General features: G+C 37.2%; 1 protein-coding gene across 6 annotated transcripts in view; it reads right to left on the reverse strand.

Moving 5' to 3' along the window:
- LOC108742153 (PR domain zinc finger protein 16-like) overlaps positions 1 to 21975 on the reverse strand; it is a 159201-nt gene that overhangs the window by 33804 nt on the left and 103422 nt on the right. For all 6 annotated transcript variants that reach the window (XM_018477224.1, XM_018477220.1, XM_018477227.1 and 3 more), the window contains exon 3: positions 1859 to 1984. In XM_018477224.1, coding sequence (XP_018332726.1) covers positions 1859 to 1984 — 126 coding nt within the window. The remainder of the gene's footprint in view (positions 1 to 1858; positions 1985 to 21975) is intronic.

A 21975-nucleotide genomic window follows, 5' to 3' on the forward strand; every position in this document is an offset into this window, starting at 1 on the left:
TCACTTCTAAAAGATGTCTAAAAAAATTGTATGTATGTTTAATCATAGTATATATTAGTTCGACGGATTTGTGACCTAATAAGTACGGTTTGTCGTTGTTGCTGTTGTCATCTCTCGTAGCTTAGTGGTCAAAGCATTGGCGCGTAAAGCCAAAGAGCCCGGGTTCGATTCCCGGCGGGGGTGTGACAACAGCAACAAATTTTTCCTCATTAATTTGAGGAAGTGTGTAGTGGGCAAAAAAAAAAGAATTCAAGAAATGAATTTTCAGAATAATATTTCATATTAAACTAACTCACTTCTAAAAGATGTCTAAAAAAATTGTATGTATGTTTAATCATAGTATATATTAGTTCGACGGATTTGTGACCTAATAAGTACGGTTTGTCGTTGTTGCTGTTGTCATCTCTCGTAGCTTAGTGGTCAAAGCATTGGCGCGTAAAGCCAAAGAGCCCGGGTTCGATTCCCGGCGGGGGTGTGACAACAGCAACAATTTTTCCCTCATTAATTTGAGGTAGCGTGTAATGGGTATAAAATTCAAAAATGAATTTTCAGAATAATATTTCATATTAAACTAACTCACTTCGAAAAGATGTCTAAATTGTATGTGTGTTAACGCTGTTTTTCCGATATTTTAGTGCATTTCGAACGCCCCCGTAAAAAACAACGCATCATCAATAACCTAAAAATCGCAATCTTATAAGACTATCGAACTTGTCATCTTTAAAACGGCGGAATGAACATCAGAAATTAGTTATCCTTGAGCTGTCGAATTATCCAACTGAAGTTTCAATGTATTACTCGGTAGCTGCTTTTTCTTTTCAAAACAGAAGCTTTTCAGTTTGCATTAGGAACTAAAACGTCTCGATTAACCCACTTATGATAACAATGGCGCATCGCGAATCGAACTTAACATATCCAAAGTCAGTTTAGCAATAGCTGCCAGTCAAATTCAATAATTGGTGTGACTGGCAGGTAGAAAGTTCAAGATATAATAACAAGCCGATTCATTGTAATGCTTGTAATGGTAAAAAAAAAATGAACAACTATCTAAGCATATACAGCGTGTTCTACAATACGGAAGTAAGGCAGTATTAAGAAGAACGTTACTGTCACGTTTAATTTGAATTATGTAGTAGTATGAAAACTTTGAGGATAAAAAAGTAAACATATCAACTTTCATATCCTGAACCAACGGCACTTCCCGACTTATTTGCGATCATAATCTGACCTAAATCATCCTTTGTCCCTATTATTCCTGTTTCTGCACCCAGTATGCACTATAACTAGTCCTTCATGTCTCAGAGGTAGTTGAATTTCATAACGCCCCTAGCTGTCCTGCTATTTCTAGTAACTCCTTATTGCTAATGACTTTGTGGAACTTGTCATTATCTGTCACGATTAATATGAATTGTAGCATGAAACCTAATTTTGAGGATAAAAAAGTAAACATATCAACTTTCATATCCTGAACCAGTCTTCCGGAGTTATTTGCTACCATAATCTAAGCTAGATCTTTCTTTGCCCATATTTATTCCTGTTTCTGCTTCCAGAATCTCTATAACTAGCCCTTAATGTCTCAAAAGACGTTGAATTCTATAATGATCCCACTTGTCCTGCTATTTCTAGTAACTTATCAATGTCATTGTAGAATTTGGTGTTATCTAAGCAGTTTGGGACACCAATACCAGACTATTGCTCTTGTCCATGGTCGGAAATTAATAATAACAATGGTCCTTAATTAAACACTTAATTTTCCCACTGATACTTAACAAGGTTTTAACTTAATGTGTTTATTGAATTACTTATAAAGAATTTTCTTTTGAAAATACTCAATGGTAATAACTGTGGGTTAACTTACCTGTCCACATTGCAGAAAATGTCTAACGTTAGAATGCTCTTTGTTATTAATACTTCTTATGAACTTTAGCCAGTTGTTCACATACTGGGAACCATCTAACCACCCTCGAGTTTCGCCAGTCAGCACCTGAAATAGAAACAAATCACTTAGATAATTAATTAACAATATTAAACTGTTTTATTAATATTTTTGTTTCCGTGTTATTCATTAACGACATTTTCAGTTAGTGATGCATCAATTACGAATCGATCGTTAAAAAAGAAGAAGAATTTTCAGAACAGCTACTGTCTATTTCGAATTGTTAGAATTGTGACCTTGATTAAATCTGCGCGAAGATAGAAAGAATACACACTAGGCGTGAGCAAGACAGAAATAGTTGGAACAAGCTTGAACGAGCAGAGCTCTCGATGGGCGGTCTTATGAGATCGGCAAGAACTGTACAGTACTAGACGAAAATGTTTAGCAATTTCTTAAAACAAAAATGTATATAAATTAACAATAGAAAACAAAGCAAAAGTTTTATAGGTGTGTAGAACGTTAAGTTAATTCACTTGTTATTATTTTTGGCTAAATATGCTTTTAAATAAAGCATATTCTTAAATTTTAACGAGGCAGTTTAAATAATTTTGCAAATGGTACTGTACACTTTTGTTTAGTTCTCGCTCGATGATCGCTGGAGAAACGAGCTCCGCGGACAAATATGATTGAATTTGGAATTATGCTACGGCGCATCCTAATAAAGGGAAGGGGCATATCTCTAACTTCTTGAAACGAACAGTACAAGAAAATTTACAACCATCTATAATGGCTGTGAAAGCCCAAGAACTTAGGTACCTAAAGCGTTTTTATAGAGATATAGTTTTGTTTCTCTTGCCTAATCAATTTCTTGATTAATTTGTTTAGCTCCCAATTTTTTGTGCACGAATGTTCTAAAGACAAATAGTCCAGAATTAAAATGGACAGCTGCAATTAATGTAACAGTAAACTCATAAAAAAACATGTACCAATTGTAAATAGAAGAAAGAGCAATTCGTCTCTTACAAAACGACGTACTACATTATTAGAAAAACACGTTTCATCGGGTACATCGGTTGGTAATGATTTTAATTGATTAGTGTATTGTTGCCGTTAAAAAGTGGGCCCTATTAAGGCCAATTCGAAATGCCAAGGCTAATGGCCGCTTCGACGATCCAACAAAGAAGATTAATTTTTAATTTCCAACCAAACAAGATGCTCTTTACTTTCATAAGCTTGTTCTTTTTTTTTTTTTTTTCGATCCTTTTTGAAAGGAGCTCGCCAGTATTATTCCTCTCACGAAAGTTTGAACCTTAATGCGAATTAAAAAATAAATTTCAAAAAGCGGCTCCGATGGCATTACAATTAATAATTTAAAGTGCGTTTAAACGTACAATATGCGTCCAATGCTCTTAATTATTCTCATACCCGAATTGCGGTCATTCGCGGTGAAATTGTCCAATGCCCCTTTATATTTCGTACAACTGCAGTATCAACAACGGAGCGGAGGACTTTACACTCTCGGAGACCATTAAGTCAAATTGACAGGTACCTACTGATGTTTCTTCTTTTCTTTTCGTTTTTAGCAAAACATCAAGATAAGAACCATAAAGAGCCAATTTATTTTAGAAATTTTTCGTACTTTCTCCGCGAGACGGGAATCACAATTATTATTATGAAAGGCCTTTATTTAACTGTACGGCATTAAATCCACAAAATCAACAATTAATAATCCATTCAACATATTAATATGCTTAAAGCATTACGCAATCGTTTTTGGAGGAAAATGTTTATAGAATGGCACAAGCGCAATCAAATTTGTTGGGTTAAAAAAAAGCTTACCCCATAAAGATAGAGTGGGATGCGCATTATCACTACATAGTATAAAACAAAGTCGCTTTCCCGCTGTCTGTCCTTATGTATGCTTAAATCTTTAAAACTAGGCAACGGATTTTGATGCGGTTTTTTTTAAAAGATATAGTGATTCAAGAGGAAGGTTTGTATGTATAATACATGCATTATATAGTAGGGAAACACTGATAATTTTAGAGGTTTCTAATGTGATGTCATGAATAAACACATTTTTTGCACTTACATTGCAAACGCTGGCGGAACCCTACGAGATAGATCAAAATAATGTACTACAATATTATACATCTTAAAAGGGTCTACAAAAAAGTTCGGGATGGTATATGTCTATCTCTTAGGGATAACCCACAATAACCATTTTTATCCTTTACTTTTTATGAGAAATAATGACTTATTTACGAAGCGATTGTAGGCAATACAAAATTAATTCTTATCCAATTAAGTACCTTAAATACATTGTGCATTTAATATAGATCAATATGGCCCTTTACAACATGTAATTTAAATGAATATTTTCGAAGATATTACAGATTTAAAATGCAGGGACATAGCGGTTGCGGCGGTACCGGCCGGGAGGCCGGTTTGTATTCTCTAATGACAAAAAAACTGTGAATGTTGCATATGAAGACATTCTGTAGTATATTTAGTATGTTGCACCCGTGCGATGCTGGGGCGGGTCACTAGTAAAGCTATAAAGCAGTGATTCCGAACCTGAGGGTAATTACCCCCGCGGGGTAAATCAATTATTCTATGGGGGAAACAAAGAACCTAATAATTAAGACGTAAAATACGTAGCTAAATATTAAAAATATAAAATTATAGATGTGTCAATGTTTATACAACTGTATGCACAATTGGTAAATATTGAACCAAGCAAGATCACATTTGAAAATTCTGTGGTTCGGCATTTATCTGCAGCAATAAACTCGCTGAATCAATATTTTCCGGATATGGATAATCGTCAGTCCAGTTCTTGGACATTAAGACCATTTACTACGGATGATGACATTATTAAAGATGAAGAGCTGGCGGTTAAAGTGGAATATCTTGGACTACGCCAGAATACTACTTGCAGAGTAGAATTTCAAAGTTATGATTATGGCGAAAAGCTGGTGCCGAATATCCTGCTCTAGCTAACAGAGTTTTAAAAATGTGAATACCCTTTGCCACCACCTATAAATGTGAGAGTGGTTTTTCATACACTGAAAACAAAGACCAAAATCTTTCTAAATGTGGAACATGACTTAGGATGCGCTTTAAGCGAAATTAAAGCTAACAAAAAACTTGGAAAACTTTCCGATCTGCAGATTTTTCTTGCTGCACTTTCAAAAATCTCAGATTTATTATCAAACGGATTTTTCAAATCGGTTTCAACTGCTTTATATCTGCGGTTCCAACTTATCACTTTTAGATACCAAAAACAAAAAGCCGTGTCTCTTGCTTAGCTACGTGTGATAAAAGTGGTTATTGGCTGTAGAAGAACAATTTATTTTTGAGTAAAGAACAGACGAGGCTCTCTATCACCCGATGGCGGAATTACTGATACCGATGATTTAAATAGTTGTCCGCGCCCGTGTTTATGCAAATTCTTCACGAGCTGCCTAAGTGGCCGTTTAATTTATGGAAAGGTTATGCCCACAATTTATCTTCCTTAACTTCTGTGTGCTACGGCCACCATAAGAACACCTTAAGATAAGCCGTTCCACACGCCGCACGCGGTTTCAATAAAAGCTTTATCTAATTACAAAACCGAATATCAGTCGAGTCAATGCTGTATACACAAATGCATGTATGCGCATATATAAACAATTTTTTATTTAAATCTAATATACACTGACGGCGAGATTTGTCAAGAATGGATAGCGAATCTTTTCCAATAATGGTAAAACTTGCTTGCGTAATCGTACCGTTATGAAACGATATCAAGCATCTGATGTCCTTATTCGGGTCTAAATGCTGTCCTCGGTTGAAGTTGCTTCTTAACGTTTCCTTAGCACGAGTGGCGAGCTTGCTTCTTCACATATCGTTCCATCTCCTGGAGTCTCCACATCTACCATCGGAGATGGAAGGACTTCTGAAGAAGCTCGCCACTCATGCTAGGGAAACGTTAGGAACAATTACAATCGATGACGATCCTTAACACCGAGTCAGGACAGCATCAGTTCACCTACTGGCGAAAGCCTTTACTAATTTGTCAATATGATCATCGTCCGCCTATCTACTCGTATAAGGTATAGACGGGAAGAACTGAAATATTAGATACCTAAACATCAAAGTATTTTGAGGTTTGTAGGGTTTAGTTTCATACCACTGTTTTAATTGTAAAATGTTCCACGGTTGGTTAGATAGACACTTCTATTTTAGTGTTATTATTATGTAGTAGTAAGGATATAAAGCAGAAGACAGCGCTGGCTCGAGTTGTATTCAATAAAAAGAAGTCACTTCTATGCTCGCGAACGGTTAATTTAGAAGTTTGGAAAAAACGTGGACGAGGGGCGCGGCAGAAAAGAATAGGTTATACAAGCGTCCGAAATGTGGTGTTACAGGCGAATGATGAGAATACCGTGGATAGAGAAGGTTAGAAATGAAGAAGTATTACAAAGAATAGGAGAACAAAGGATTCTATGGAAGTCAATAAGAAATAAACGACATACGTTGGTAGGAGACCTTCTCAGGCATGAAGATCAAGTCAGAGACATATTAGAGGTAGAAATTGGAGTTAAGTGGAGTAGAGGTAGACCTAGATTAGATTACTGTTCACAAATAATTAAGAATGCGTGATGTTCTAGTTCTAGAAAAATGCGAAGATTAGTTCAGGATAGGAACAAGTGGAAGTGCGTGTTCAACCAGTCTTAGGACTGACGAACTTATGATGATGATTATCAAGGAAGAGATTCTTCGATTAGTGGAGATGTGAGGGCTTGGAAGTGGAAGATTGTTTTGTGATTAGACGTTTCATATGATTACGAGAAATAGTAATGGTCGAACGATAAGATGGTTACCTGCCACACGGGCAGTCCGAGTTCTGTTTTTAGTCAATGCAATTGTCCTTTCAAATCCACGTCCTGGCCGCCCTTATGAAGTCATTAATATTCAGCAATTGATTATCTAAAAAAGATTATCCAATCTTGATGAAAATCAAAAGTGTTGAAACTATGTACATATGTATCTACATTATTACCGGAATAGATCCGGCCATTGATAGGTACTTAATTTGTTTATGAGCTTTTGTTGAAACGTTCTTGAGGAGTGTATGAAATGTCTGACCGTATGAAAAACGAACCCGACCATGCCCCAGCGATCAAAAAATCGGTTAATGTAGGCTTAATAGTAATGACTATTGGTTCTTGTTCGCGAGAGTTGTTCATAAATCGCAAGCTCGCACCAGCAGGAGTTACGGCGGCGGGTTGACCAACGCCCTAATGCCGATGCCTGCTTGTGCTCTACGATTACAATCTAGTCGGCCGCGAAGGCCTATCTCTCATTTGTTTTGCGAGACGAAAGAGCAATCGTAAGACGAGAATGAACGGCTTTTCGAAAACCGAAACAGCAAAACCAGTCCGTTTGGAGTCCTCATAGTTGTTACACGATACACGGAGACGGCGGTGTGCCGATATCAGCGACGACGGGCTCATGCGTTCTGTTGTACTCGTAAATCTGGGGTTTTTATTAGTCATTAAATAACCGCTGTACGTTGATCTGAAACGCTTACCTGAACACAAAAAGCATCTTAAGAAAACGAAAATACTTGCATCACTTCAACAACAGAACTCAGAATTTGCCACATTGAAATTAATTCATTTATCAATCATATCAGATTTTTCAGATGGGAGGTTTGTCTTCGCAGTATTATTAGGATTTTTATCACAACTACCCAAAAGATTCTCTGACAATCAATTGTATCGCATTGGTACCTCCACTGAATATTCCAAGTTGAACAAAATCAACGCATTTATTTCTTCCAACTGCAAGCATAAACCTCGTATGGATCTTCAGTTTGCTTCTTTCTTCTCCAAGTATGACTTTAACAGTATTTGACAAATTGGTAAAGGGTTTTGCGCCCAGTTGGTGACCAACTGCAAGCATAATCCTCGTATGGATCCTCAGTTTGCATCTTTCTTCTCCAGGTATGAATTTAACAGAATTTGTCAAATTGGTCAAGGTTTTTGCGCCCAGTTGGTGACCAACTGCATGCATAATCCTCGTATGGTTCTCCAGTTTGCTTCTTTCTTCTCCAAGTATGAATTTAACAGTATTTGACAAATTGGTAAAGGTTGTTGCGCCCAGTTGGTGAACTGACGCTGTCTTGATTAAGGACTCTGACTCGTGCCAGGAAGCAACTCCAACCGACCAAGACCTTTACATCCGAATCAGTTTTGGAATATTTGTTCAATTTCTAAATATAATATAAAAAATGAGGAAGAAGCTTATCTAAATTGTCTATTCACCGTTTTGGTCGTAGCTTTGTCAATGTATACTGTAACATCCTTACCTAAGACTGAAACCGAAGTCGTCGCCCCCAAATCCAGCCCTGGTTCTGACTCTATTTCCTCAATTGCTTTCACTATTTTCCCTTATATTTCCCGTCTTTTGTCAAGTGTTATCATAGAAATAATTAGATCTCATCGTCCTTTAAATTACGTTACTGCCTAATGAGTAGCTTATAACTATGCGGAAACGCAGGCAGTTTCGGATGACATAAAGAACCAATATAAAATGGAAAAAAGGTGAAAATAAAATGCTTTTCGAGTTTACATACAAATCTATGCATATTGCATATGCTTCAGTTATGTAGTGTTCAGTGTTTTCGCAGATCGAAGAAAGCGAAATCGTTAGAACCGGGGTAAGAAAGTTGAGAAAATCCGTGCGGTGCGGGGTGCGCTTTGAAGCATGACTTGGGCGCATCGTCGTGAACGCCGAGAGGGTGATAATTGATAACGGCACGGCCAGCCGCGGCACACTTAGATTCAATTTTTATGTCGCAGTTCAGCTTCGTCGACTGTAACTTCATTCACTCCTCTCGGAACGATGGATACCTTCGAGGCATTTATTAGCCGGGGCGGAAACTAGCGACGCCTTTCTAGATTCATCTTGCACGTGGTTCGATTACAAACGAGGGAGAAACATTCAATGGTAACATTTAGACGCGCCAAAGAAGGCAATCAACATCAACCAACATTAATATCAATGATCAATTGGTCGAAGTCATCGCCTAGCACGTATCATGGATATATAATAAAATAGGGGAAAATCATTCAGGAACTATTATTATTTTTTGCATGCTCTACTTTAACAACTCTAACAAGTAGAAAATGGAGTAAGGAAGGACAGAGAAAAACCTAGATTAGGTTACTATTTGCACGAAGTTCTAGTTTTCGAGAATTGCGAAGACTGACTCAAGATTCAAAGAAGTGGAAGTGTCGAAATAACGACCCTGTCATGATGATGACTCACAAATGTTTAGAAATCCTTTTAGAAATAGGGATAAGATTCAAGACATCGGAAATTGATTTTGCTCATATAGGTTTTATTATTCTGTATCAAATCTCAGGATTATACTGATGCATGGATTCCTACAAGAAAATGCACCACTAAAAAATGTGAAGACCAATTTCAATTATCATCAGTAGGTGCAATAAAAATTCATGAATGTGAGTAATATAATTTGCAATAGATCTTATACCATACACCGTGAATTAATGTTAATTCTTTGTATTTCTTTTGAAGCATTCCTTAAAAACAAGTGCTTTGGTAGAATTATGAGTACCAGTTCATTTAGACCACGGTCTTCCACTCCGAATCATAATTCTACCGTTTAAAGATAGGAAACGAAAAAATAGAATAATACAATATAAATTCGAAAAAGATTGTTAAAGGGACAATGTCTTATATTATCAAGTAATAGTAGGGATATAAAGCAGAGGATAGAGCAGGGTCGAGTCGCCTTCAATAAAAAGAAGTCACTTCTAGGCTCGCAAACGATTAATTTAGAAATTCGAAAAAGATTGTTAAAGGTGTATGTTTGGAGCGCGGAGCTGTATGGGTGCGAAACATGGACGGCGGGCGCCGGCGGAAAACAAAAGGTTAGAAGCATTCGAAATGTGGTGTACCGTAGTTACAGAAGGTTGGAAATGAAGGGGTATTAGAAGGAATAAGAGAGCAGAGGATTCTACGAAAGTCAATAAGAAATAGGCGAGATAGGTTGGTAGGACACCTTCTCAGGCATGAATGTCCAGTCAGAGACATATTAGAGGTAGAAACAGGAGTAACGAGGAGTAGATATAGACCTAGATTAGATTACTTTCTGTAAATAGTTAAGGATTATACTGATGCAATAGTTTTAGAGAAATGCGAAGATTAGCTCAGGATAGGAAAGAGTGGAGGTGCGTGTACAATCAGTCTTAGGACTGACGACCTTATGATGATGAGAAAAGGTGTTTGTAATTGGGTGTATGGCATTTTNAAATTCGAAAAAGATTGTTAAAGGGACAATGTCTTATATTATCAAGTAATAGTAGGGATATAAAGCAGAGGATAGTGCAGGGTCGAGTCGCCTTCAATAAAAATAAGTCACTTCTATGCTCGCGAACGATTAATTTAGAAATTTGAAAAAGATTGTTAAAGGTTTATGTTTGAAGCGCGGAGCTGTACGGGTGCGAAACATGGACGGTGGGCGCCGACGGAAAACAAAAGGTTAGAAGCGTTCGAAATGTGGTGTTACAGGCGAATGACGAGAATACCATGGTTACAGAAGGTTAGAAATGAAGAGCAATTAGAAAAAATAGGAGAACAGAGGACTCTATGGAAATCAATAAAAACTGGGCGAGATAGGTTGGTAGGACACATTCTCATGCATGAAGGTCTAGTCAGAGACATATTAGAGGCAGAAACAGGAGTAACGAGGAGTAGAGGTAGACCTAGATTAGATTACTTTCTGCAAATAGTTAAGGCTTATACTGATGCATGTGCAGGATGTTATAGTTTTAGAGAAATGCGAAGATTAGCTCAGGATAGGAAAGAGTGGAGGTGCGTGTTCAATCAGTCTTAGGACTGACGACCTTATGATGATGAGAAAAGGTGTTTGTAATTGGGTGTATGGCATTTTCGTTAAGATAACTTGGACTTTTATTTCCGATCGTTTTCAGTTAGCCTAAAGACATAAACAATGCAGTTTCCCACATAAAATGTTCCACTGTTTCCACGGGCTTCTGAATAATGCGTACTGTTTACTGAATAACGCGTTAAACACGAGTGAAATTGAATCCGCATAAGAAGAAAATTGATTACGCGAACCGAATTATTTTCGGCGAAAAATTAAGGATTACGTGTCATTTCTAAATGAAGATGAATCGTAAACAATGAACCTATTATTCGCTCATTCGATTTAGAGGCACATTAAATCCATAAATAACGGAGGTTTACGATGCAAAAGCGAAGCATGCGTCTCTTGTGGGTTTCAAACCCGAATTATTTATGGGAATTTTTATTGAACACCTTAAAGTTATAAATAACGAAAGAAGTGGGCTTGCTGATAAGTCGCTGTAATTGCAGTTTCGTTCTGTACAAAGGCAGCTTTCAGTAATTATAGAAAAACAGACAAATACAACCGACAAACTATAAATTCTTCATTTAAAAATGTCAAAAACAAAAAATAGTGCATAATAGAAGACAAGTATTTGTGAGAATGAATTTGCATATAAACGCTAGTGATGGAGCAGATAAGGAGACCTTAACCCACTCTGATCCATATTTTAACAAATCCTACCCCCTTCTATCAGATAGGTATGTAAATTGCAAAACAAAAATACAAATAAATAGATACATTATTTAACAATATTAGTTATGCTATTGAAATATTGAAGTTTCGAATGATGACACTTCAAAAAAAAATCCAGTTTCTTAAAGTTGGAACCTTTTTTTACACTTATCAACCACGTGACGCATTCCGGTCCCATTGTCGACGGTAGATGGTGGTGCTATTCGGAACGGTGCAAGGTATAAAATGTGATGATGTACCAGAGCAGTTGCTAATTATCGACATATCTGGCGGGTTATCTTCGGTTCATTTTAATTAACATGGGGATTCCTATTCTAAAAGTTAGTCCATCACGGCCACATGGGCGCAGGATTGACGCACGCTCAATCAACGATAGCCGAAGGAGGATTCTCCTAGGAGCCGAGCAAGACCCTCTAGAACTCTAGGAGCGGTTGGGACTTATCTAGTCTCTACTAGGATTAGCAGCTTGGTTCTAGAGTGAATAAGCGGCGCACGCCTGCCAAGGTGACTACTCCTTTCTCACAATATGAGGGGTGTAACCACACGCACAACGAATCCCAAATTCAAACGGACGAGCAGGCAGGAAGATTTCCCATCTGGGGTAGTCGGACTCTCCATACATTTCGACACTGGTAAGCCATCTCCAGTTCATGAAATCGTCCCCTTTTCGTCTGACCCTTGAGACTCACGTCGATTCTGGCTCACTTCAATTACTGTAATGGACGAGGTCCCTTTCATGTGAACGTCTACTACTTCGGCCTTCTCCCACATTTAATGGGATCATTGGAGATGACCTTAGTTTTAAGAGTGAACGTCAGAGATCACCTCGGGATCTAGGATTCAACAGTGACTCCGACACATCAAGGGGCTGCTTATGCTTACGCAAACAGCTGGTGATCATATTAGATTTCGCGATTTAATTAACACGTGAATTAATTATTTTTAAAGGTACTCTGTTCCTGTTTTGCGCAATTATCTATTATTTGTTGCAAATGTTTCACCTGAAACATTTCTTAATATCTATCAGGCAATGATGTTAATATGCGCAGATTTGTTAGAGTGCAAGTTTCTTGTTCATTACGTCGACAAACACGTATTGAAGGTGTCTCTTTAGTCAATAATTAACAGCGACCGATTGTTGATCGTGCCTTACATGTCTAACCTCCTGCAGAGAACGACTATATGGGCGAAGAGTATTAAAAGTTGGACGCAAACGGACCGATATAGCTAACAGACAAGCGCAAATGTCAATTAATGCAACTAATTAAATAATTCATATGTTCAAGAGCGAAACGGGAGGTCCGCCTCTTATTTACTAAGACCGTAGAAAGTACAATTAGTAATTCATACAGGAAACCAGATCGAGTCGTATGTAGTAGCGCGCGCTGCGCTGGCGACAACGCTGCTGCGGACATCGCAATATTAACCGTTTACTGCGATGGTGGATTTCATAACATAGAAGGTGGCGGTAGGTACATGAAACATATTTACCGTATGCATGTATATCTCAATCTTGGTGCGATTTACATCAGAATTTCACCGTTTTTATTTTACTATTCTGCAGTTTTCTGCGATAATACAGACTAATGTAGCATCCAAATCCAAATATTCTTTTTTAAAAAAGTAATAAATTTAACAAATTTGTATGGCATATCTGATACGGGATCATTCTTCCTTTTTTATTGAAAATCCACGAAAGTCATTATCCATGGACAGTAGTCTTTCTGGATGCACCCTCCTTCATGCACAATTCTGGGGCATCCATGAATTTTAGTAATGTTCCGTCAGTAACATTGGTAAAGGTCACCTTCGGGGGTGGGGTGGCGGGTATCGAAAGAAGAAGTCTCCCCCATCACTGTGCTATAAAAAGTTCGTAGCGGTCTCACCCCCATAAAAAGTTATGGGGGTTCAAAGTTAATAAATATGCCAATTTTTATACATTTCTAGGCATGTAAATATTTATTCTAGTCATTATTAAACAATATCCAAAGGTAAAACTAATGAAAAATACATAAAAATATTGAGAAAGTTATATAAAACATTATTTATCAATAGGGTAGGTTAGATTAGGTTAGGTTAGGTTATCGGGCTTTGTTCAAGTGACCACCCTCTTTCGATCCCCCACCTCCACCCGCTTAAAAATATTTTTTTCATCGAATTTTACTTAAATTACTATAAATTGGCTATATATTATAACACATGACAGTGTTAGAAGTTAGAAGGTAAACAATGTTATACTGGATTGAAACATCCATGAATTCACATCGGGTATTAGCAGAAGGGTAAATCAAAAGGACTAATAAGAATTTGGAATAAACCCATAGTTTTGCCGCCAATTTTGACAAATGTAAGACACATAGGTTTATTTGATTTTTCGTATTTAACATACCCTATTCCTTTTAACTCTCAGTAGATATTTTACTTGTNCATTAGCCCCGGTAAAGAGTGTTTTGAATATGGGCCTGCTGTAAGTAGAACAAGGTCAGATAACTGCCACTGCTAATACGAATCTTTATATATGCGTATTAGCCAAATAGAAAAACCAAGAAAAAATGAAGTGATAATTTGCACCCTGAATAGACACCACCAACGAAGAACAGGCTCAAGCTTAAGTGAAAGGAAGTAGAAGAAGCCTTACAACTTTGTATATTATTTTATTTGGTTTGATTATAGGAAAACGAAACATCTGAAATATCACCTAGTGTTACCCTCTACAGTTTATTTAAAACTAAAAAGCTGTTGTTTACAGATGGTATCAATTAAGTGTCATTTTTCTATGATATTCCTTGCTTTACAACAACAGTAAAGGTAATAAAACAATATGTACAGACCAATTTATTTATTTGGGAATGTGGTAAGAGATTACCGTTAGTAGAACTTATTGGAAACAAAGCGACAGAATAAGTTAATGGTTTTTTAGTCGTTCTACTTTCCATTATAACTTTCCCTTAACACTGACGGACAATTTCGAAAAATCACGTTGAGCAGTGGACGCAATGCCGTTTCATAACCGGTAGAGGGTTTAATTTTTTTGTAACTGACACTCTCCTAGGATATCATGCTAACTACTAAACGTTGCAGTTCACTTGACAGCTGGTCACTTCCTCGTTTTTGGCGCAGATATCGATAAGCGATAAGCGGGACTGGAGCACTTGAGAAAAAAAGATCTAATAAAAGCGCAGCGCCTATGTTGATACGTACGCGCTAGCGTGATACAAGAGACGGCCAACTTAGATACCTACTTGTCCATTATTGCTTATTACTTGATCGCCTATTGGCTACATTACGCATAATACATACATACTTGACGTTTATGCATTGCAAATCTGTCATTGACATCATTAATTAGGATAGAATTGGATCGATTAAAATCGAAGCGGTTTATTTATAATAATGCAATGATTGGAAAGTCTAACTAAAAGCAAATATTAATAACTCGTTAAACTGAATCCTGCTTTGAGCTACTCATGATTATAATGTCGAGTTTAAAATTCCAACTTTTATATAATATTTAGATGTTGAAGATTATTTGAGGTACCTTAGGAGAACCATTTGGTAATATAAGAAAACCCTGAGAGAGAGGTTTATGTAAACAATGAAACCATCGTCATAATAAGGTCGTCAGTCCTAAGACACGCACCTCCACTCTTTCCTATCCTGAGCTATACTTCACATTTTCCCTAAAACTAGAACATCCCACATCCTTAGCTATTTGGGAGCAGTAATCTATCTCTACCCCTCCTAAACTTCCTAATATGTCTCTGAATGAAACTGTCGGATGAAGTCAGTTATTTTCGGATAATCACTTTCATCAATTTTTTCTCCTATATGAATAAATTCAAACAAGTGTATTATACAAGAAAGAACCATGAATATTTACAATTTTAACTAGTTGCTTTCAGGGAGATTGTTGCACTAAATTCTTAATACTAAAAGGATAATAATTACACCTCTGATTTCTCTACCAACTACAATTTTAACAATAGAAATATAACCGGTAACAAATACCTATGTTATTGATATAAAGAACTATATATAACTACCGATGGTACATTTAATTGACGGTACTTCCGAATGTACTCTTAATGGAGTGGGTTCAATTGTCCTATTATGTACGAACAGAACAAGGACATTTCTTAAAAAACTGGAGTCTTCTCCAGAAGTTGTCAGTTGCATAATAAATTTCCAAATATTCATAAGGAATAATATATTAAAATAGTGTTTTTTGGGTTTACCCTTAATTTTTGATGACATAATGATACGAAACTGTATAACATCCTTTTCTAAAAATAAGTATATTTAGGATTACTAACGCCATCTGAACTTACTCCGTCGAGTTACGTTGTTTGCTTTACCTTTACCTGTTATTCAGCGGAACGTCACCTGTGCTCACCTGAGCGTTTCTATTCTAACGGCGACTGCTTACGTCGAGTCGATAAAACTCGAATGCACTCAACCTCGTTAAAGTTTCACGTCTTTATTAACAGATGGCCATTGTGACGAATTAAATACCCATATAAAATTGGGGTTATAACTAATTAAACTGAACATACTTAATTTTTGTAGAACAATTCAATTCTGCCACTACTATGGGCAACAATGTTACATTAATCTCAATTAATTTTGGTAAAAGGACCCTACACCTTCATATTTATAATCCAGTCCTTTCCTTAATTTTTGGTACTTTTTTTTTTCGAAGGAAGTCAATTCAAAAATGGTAGAATTTATCAGTAATCAATAATCTCTGGATATCGGATGATAATCTGGATCCACGTTAGAACGGGATTTGCTTTAGAAGATGTAGGGGATTCGAGAAAACGTGCTTCAGCAAAATTGCGCATAACGTGGAAAATCGACAAAGAAAAGGTTTGGAAATCATGCGGAAAATCTGCAGCTGACTCCTGTGTAAGCATCCCTGAACATTTATGACTGATGGTCCAGGGTGGAGGGCCAAAATGTGCAGTACAAATGAGACGTGATTCTATCTTACCACTTCACAAGTAGGAATAAAAGCACCGTAAAATTGGTGCACAAAAAGTTTCTCTCTGTAACGATGTCGAAACCTGGAAAATTGCCAATTATCAAAGGTAGAAGGGAAAAACTTTGATGAAAGATTTTCCTCCAAAGAAATATTTTTCGAAATTTAGTAGCGAGAATGAAGTTTTTAATCGTAAAAGTTTAGGAGGATTCAACTGCGTCAATTGTTGTCGGATTTCAAATTTTACGATTTCAACTAATCACAGACTTCTTTTTGTTAAAATAAGCGAGCTACCGGTTTAAGTCTGTCTGCTATAATAATCACCTGGTGTGTTAAACTCCAGGTCGGCGATTGACAAAAGGCGTTAGGACATAAAGACATCACGATGCCACCGAAGCTACCTGTGAATGAAGAATGTGGCCCATTAACTCGAGGCTCTCTACATGTACATTCGAACTGGCACATTCTAAGGATTTTCGGTGGCAAAAGGAATGATGAGATCTTTATAATGTTGACACTTACAATGCGGACGAGCCAAATGTTTCTATCCTTCTGGTGTAGGTTACGTGGGCATGCTATGAATGAGTGTGATGGCATGCACCAGTTTTTATTTCATACCCAAAGCTCACATCCGAGTGCTCTGGCATGTTCCTTTCAGGATTAATTTCGCCGACGACCAAACATCAAATGTATTAATTCTTGACTAGGTACAAAATGAAAAAAGGATAATGGCTTTACACCAAGACAGATACGAAACGCTGATTCTTATGGGAATTGTTTAGGCATTTACGTGTATCACAAATATAAGATCCCTTACATAAAATTTTGACAATTAATCAATGTTTTTTTTGATCAGGAAGAAGGTTCATGATAAGTACAGAAAAAACCTTTAGATTAGAACTTCAAAATCCAAATTTAAAATCACAAAACTTAAAACTAATCCACATCTTGTCCGTTTTAAGAAGAATATAAAGGGCGCCGTAGTAAATAAATAAACTAAAGAAGACTCCCCTCATAATTACTACAAACACATTGAAAATGGACTTGTTCTTCATACAGACATTGACAATGTGAAACTTGGTGAATTAATTTTTGAATTATAGAGTTGTTGGGAAAGTCATTTCGTTTTTTCCCGACAGAGGATTTAATTGTATTCTTTTGCACCCAACTTCACATTTAAGCCGTATAATTTTTATATGCTTTGAGAGCTCATATAGCAAGGCTTGTGTGTGAAAAATTCCAATTAATTCTACGCAGTAGTTTTTGGTTGGTGCCCATTTAAATATGGAGAGCGATAAGCAGCATTTTCGACATATCTTACTGTTTTACTACAGAAAGGGTAAAAATGCTGTTCAAGCCAGAAAGAAATTGACTGATGTGTATGGAGAAGGTGTGTTGACAGTACGCCAGTGCCAGAACTGGTTCGCTAAATTTCGATCCGGCAATTTTGATGTCGAAGATGCACCACGTTCGGGAAGGCCGGTTGAAGCTGATAAAGACGCGATAAAGGCATTAGTTGATGTGAACCGGCGAATAACAACACGTGAGATCGGATTGAGGTTAAATTTATCAAATTCAACAGTTTATGACCACTTGAAAGGCCTGGGATTATCCTCGAAGCTCGATGTATGGGTTCCCCATGTTCTCACAGAGAGAAATCTGTGTCGCCGCATTGACGTCTGCGATTCGCTTCTCAAACGTCACGAAAATGATCCGTTTTTGAAGCGCATCATCACTGGGGACGAAAAATGGGTTGTATACAACAACGTCAAACGCAAGAGGTCATGGAGCAAAAAAGATGAACCGGCTCAAACCATTTCCAAAGCCGATATTCACCAAAAAAAGGTGATGCTGTCTGTTTGGTGGGATTTTAAAGGAATCGTTTTTTTTGAGCTTTTACCGGATAACACAACGATTAATTCGGAAGTCTACTGTCATCAGCTGGACAAACTGAATGATGCACTTCAACAGAAAAGGTCAGAACTAATCAACAGGAAAGGTGTAGTGTTTCACCAAGACAACGCGAGACCTCACACAAGTTTGGTCACTCGCCAAAAGCTTTTACAGCTTGAATGGGATACAATGCTACACCCACCATATTCTCCAGACCTGGCACCATCGGATTATTATTTGTTCCGGTCACTCCAAAATTTTTTAGACGGTAAAACCTTCACCTCAAATGAGGAGGTCAAAAACCTCCTCGATCAGTTTTTTGCCAGCAAAGACCAAAAATTTTATGAGCGTGGAATTATGCTACTACCAGAAAGATGGCAAAAGGTGTTGGACCAGAACGGTCAATATATAATTTAATAAAGTATTTGTTTATTATACGAAAACTGTCTTTCATTTCCACAAAAAAAAAACGAAATGACTTTCCGAACAACCCTATAACTTTACCTACTACAGATAACCTCAAATTAATGGGAATAGACATACTAAAAATTATATCAGTGAGAGATTTCATCATTCGTATTAAAATTTGACTATTGTCTTCATAGCCCGACATTGCCGTTTCTGGCAAGATATTGACACATCTTCGCGATAATCATAAAGGTGTTCAAACTTTTGTTAGGTCCAGGTACCTATCTAAAAACAACCTATATTAGGTATTAACAAGCGTTCCTGTTCTTTTCCTCAATTCTGTTAGCACAATGGTTTCAAAATGATAAATTATATCTTCCCCAAATTCAGAGATCAGATCAGTGGCAGCCTTGCCGACAATTATTCTTCCGAAGAAGATTTTTCAAAGATTCCAATAGGTACTGCGAAAGGCTCATCTCTGGGGACCCACCCTCTCTCTCTTGCCTCGATCACTGACTATTGTGTCGAACAGATAACCAAAAAGAAGTAACTATTTGTGCCGCGATTTCTCGCTTTGTGTCGAAAAATGTTTTCTTTGCGACCGACAACTTAATCGGGAGGTAAGACGGGACACAATGGACACAGACATTTGACGCTTCTTTCAAATGCAAAAGTGTGATTGGGGTGTCAATGGGACATGCCGCGAGAATGATAACACAATGGATGGAGAACACGATGTATTCATAACAAATCAGGGTTTGTGTAGGTACCACTACTATTGACATAGAAATATACTAGAGTGCATCATTCAAAATTATATAATTATAAAAAAATTGTACATATTTATGTGATACAGGTAGGCACATGGAATGTTCTTTGAAACTCGGTAGTAAGTTGTAGCAGAGTAGCTCCAAATGATTCAAACGTAACAATAAAGAAGGCGATAGAAGTAGCTAAATATTTTGATAAATGAAAAGCGTTAATGTTTTAAAGAAACGTTACAATTTGACATATTTTCAAATGATCTTAACCTCAAAAGTAATCGAATCTGTACTTATTTTTATTTTGAAGGTGTGAGTCACAATTTAATGCTGCATAAATGTTAATTGTTCTTCATTCAATAGATTTTCTGGGATAAAAATTAATGTTATTTTATACATGCATTAACAATTAGCATTAATATATTTTATTAGATATTAATAAATGTTCTTTTTTCCAGACTTCTCCCTTGAAACTTTGAGGACACCTGTGAGGGGGTGAGTACATTTATATTTTCTCAAGTAGCTATTTATTAGTTTCACATTTAATCTATGTTGGAAAAGAATTCGAGAGTTTAGTATAATAATTTCTCGCCGAATAATTTGAGGGGGTGTCAGTAGACAGATCGAACGGTAATAATTAATGCCAATATTCAATTGTCAAGTCATAAGAAGTAGGGTGGAAGACCCCCATAGTCGGTTCTTGGAACATTTCGAAAGTAACAACACGCTAAGGACAAAGTTATAATCAAAGTGTCGCAGAGGTTATTAGCTCGTATATCAGCTGACAGCTGCCAATGATGGCAGTTGACCTACACCCCTGACCCCGCATTTTCTTCTTTAACCCCGCAGCCAGCGTCAGTCAAGCAAGGGTGGAGACGCTTACCATCAATTATCTGCCTCTTGTTTTGACGTCTAGGAAATAACTTCGAGATAAGTTATTAGATACAAGATAGTCCGTGTTCGCGGGTGTGTGCCAGAAAAACGGAGGGAAACGGGGACAGGAAATCATGCAACGACGCGCGTCCCGACGCTTCTTAAACAACACCCTCCCTTTTAGAAGCAACATATGTTTTCGTTGTCGTGTGCTATCGAGGAGAAGATTTAATATTTAAACGAAAAATAATACGAAATCGTTGTAGCATTTAAAATGAAATTTTAGATACACATAGTACCACACTGCTATTGTTCATCATCGTCATCTTCATCTCCAGTCTTTCATATCCTGAGCTAATCTTCGCATTTCCCTAGAACTAAAACATCCCACATCCTTAAATACTTATGAACAGAAATCTGACCTAGGTCTATCTCTACTCCTCTTAACACCTATTTCTGCTTCCGATATACCTCTAGCCCTTCATACTTATGAAGGTATCCTACCAACCTATTAGTTATTTATTTATGAAGACATCAACATTAGTAATACTCGGTCCGATTCATATAGCAGTCGTACTGCTACAGACCAGTATTTATACCAGTATATTAGTACAGACTAATACCACTTCACACTGGTTGAGATGAAAACTTAGTCAGGGCAAATCCTACAAGATTGTTTCAATCCTTCATTGACGCGTCCGTCACCTAACATTTCCTACCCCTACATTCCAATCGATCCCTAAACGTTAAGCTACAATTTCGCCATCCATACGACCTTATTGCCTGGATTATCACAATAATTATCGGGGAGAATTCAAAATATATATGTTGTATTATTCCCTTTTGCGCAACCAAACACATCAGCCGAACGAATCTCCCGTTTCAGTAAACGCGCAAACAGATAAAGCTTTGGCATTGTGTTCGCAGACACAAAATCAATCAGTGTCTCCATTTGGGTCACTTTTGTTATTCCGTAACAGATGTATCACTTCAGCTGTCAATGAGGCAGAAGCTCAATTGAGTCGTGGTCGATACTCGTCACCTATAAACGACACGAATAATACGCATGGTCGACCAGATGCTGCATGGATTGAGGAAAGAAGCCCAACGCGCTATCTTACTACTTTACTGTGAAGTGACAACAACCACGGCCCACTGAATACATCTATGAAATGATGATAGTTACAGACTGGAGCGATAACAATGAAAAGACCTGGTAGATCGGTTGAATAAAAGACGCGCGTTCGGGTGTTAATAAGCCGATTACTGCGATCTGGTGACCGACCTGAACAGTTTCGTAGACCGTCTCGATTATTTGGACCTCGAAACTGGACATTTTCGACCAAAAAATAAAATGTGAACTTTGAACAATCAAAATTTAAATTTCAAAGGATAAATTTGTATGAAATAATAATCTGAAAATTAATTTTTGAATTTTTTTACCCACTACACACTACCTCAAATTAATGACCCGGGACCTTTGGCTTTACCCGCCAATGTTCTGACCACTAAACTACGAGTGGTAATTTTCATATTAATATTT

This window comes from Agrilus planipennis, unplaced genomic scaffold (genome assembly GCF_000699045.2).
Source record: "Agrilus planipennis isolate EAB-ADULT unplaced genomic scaffold, Apla_2.0 scaffold3, whole genome shotgun sequence".
Taxonomy (NCBI): domain Eukaryota; kingdom Metazoa; phylum Arthropoda; class Insecta; order Coleoptera; family Buprestidae; genus Agrilus; species Agrilus planipennis.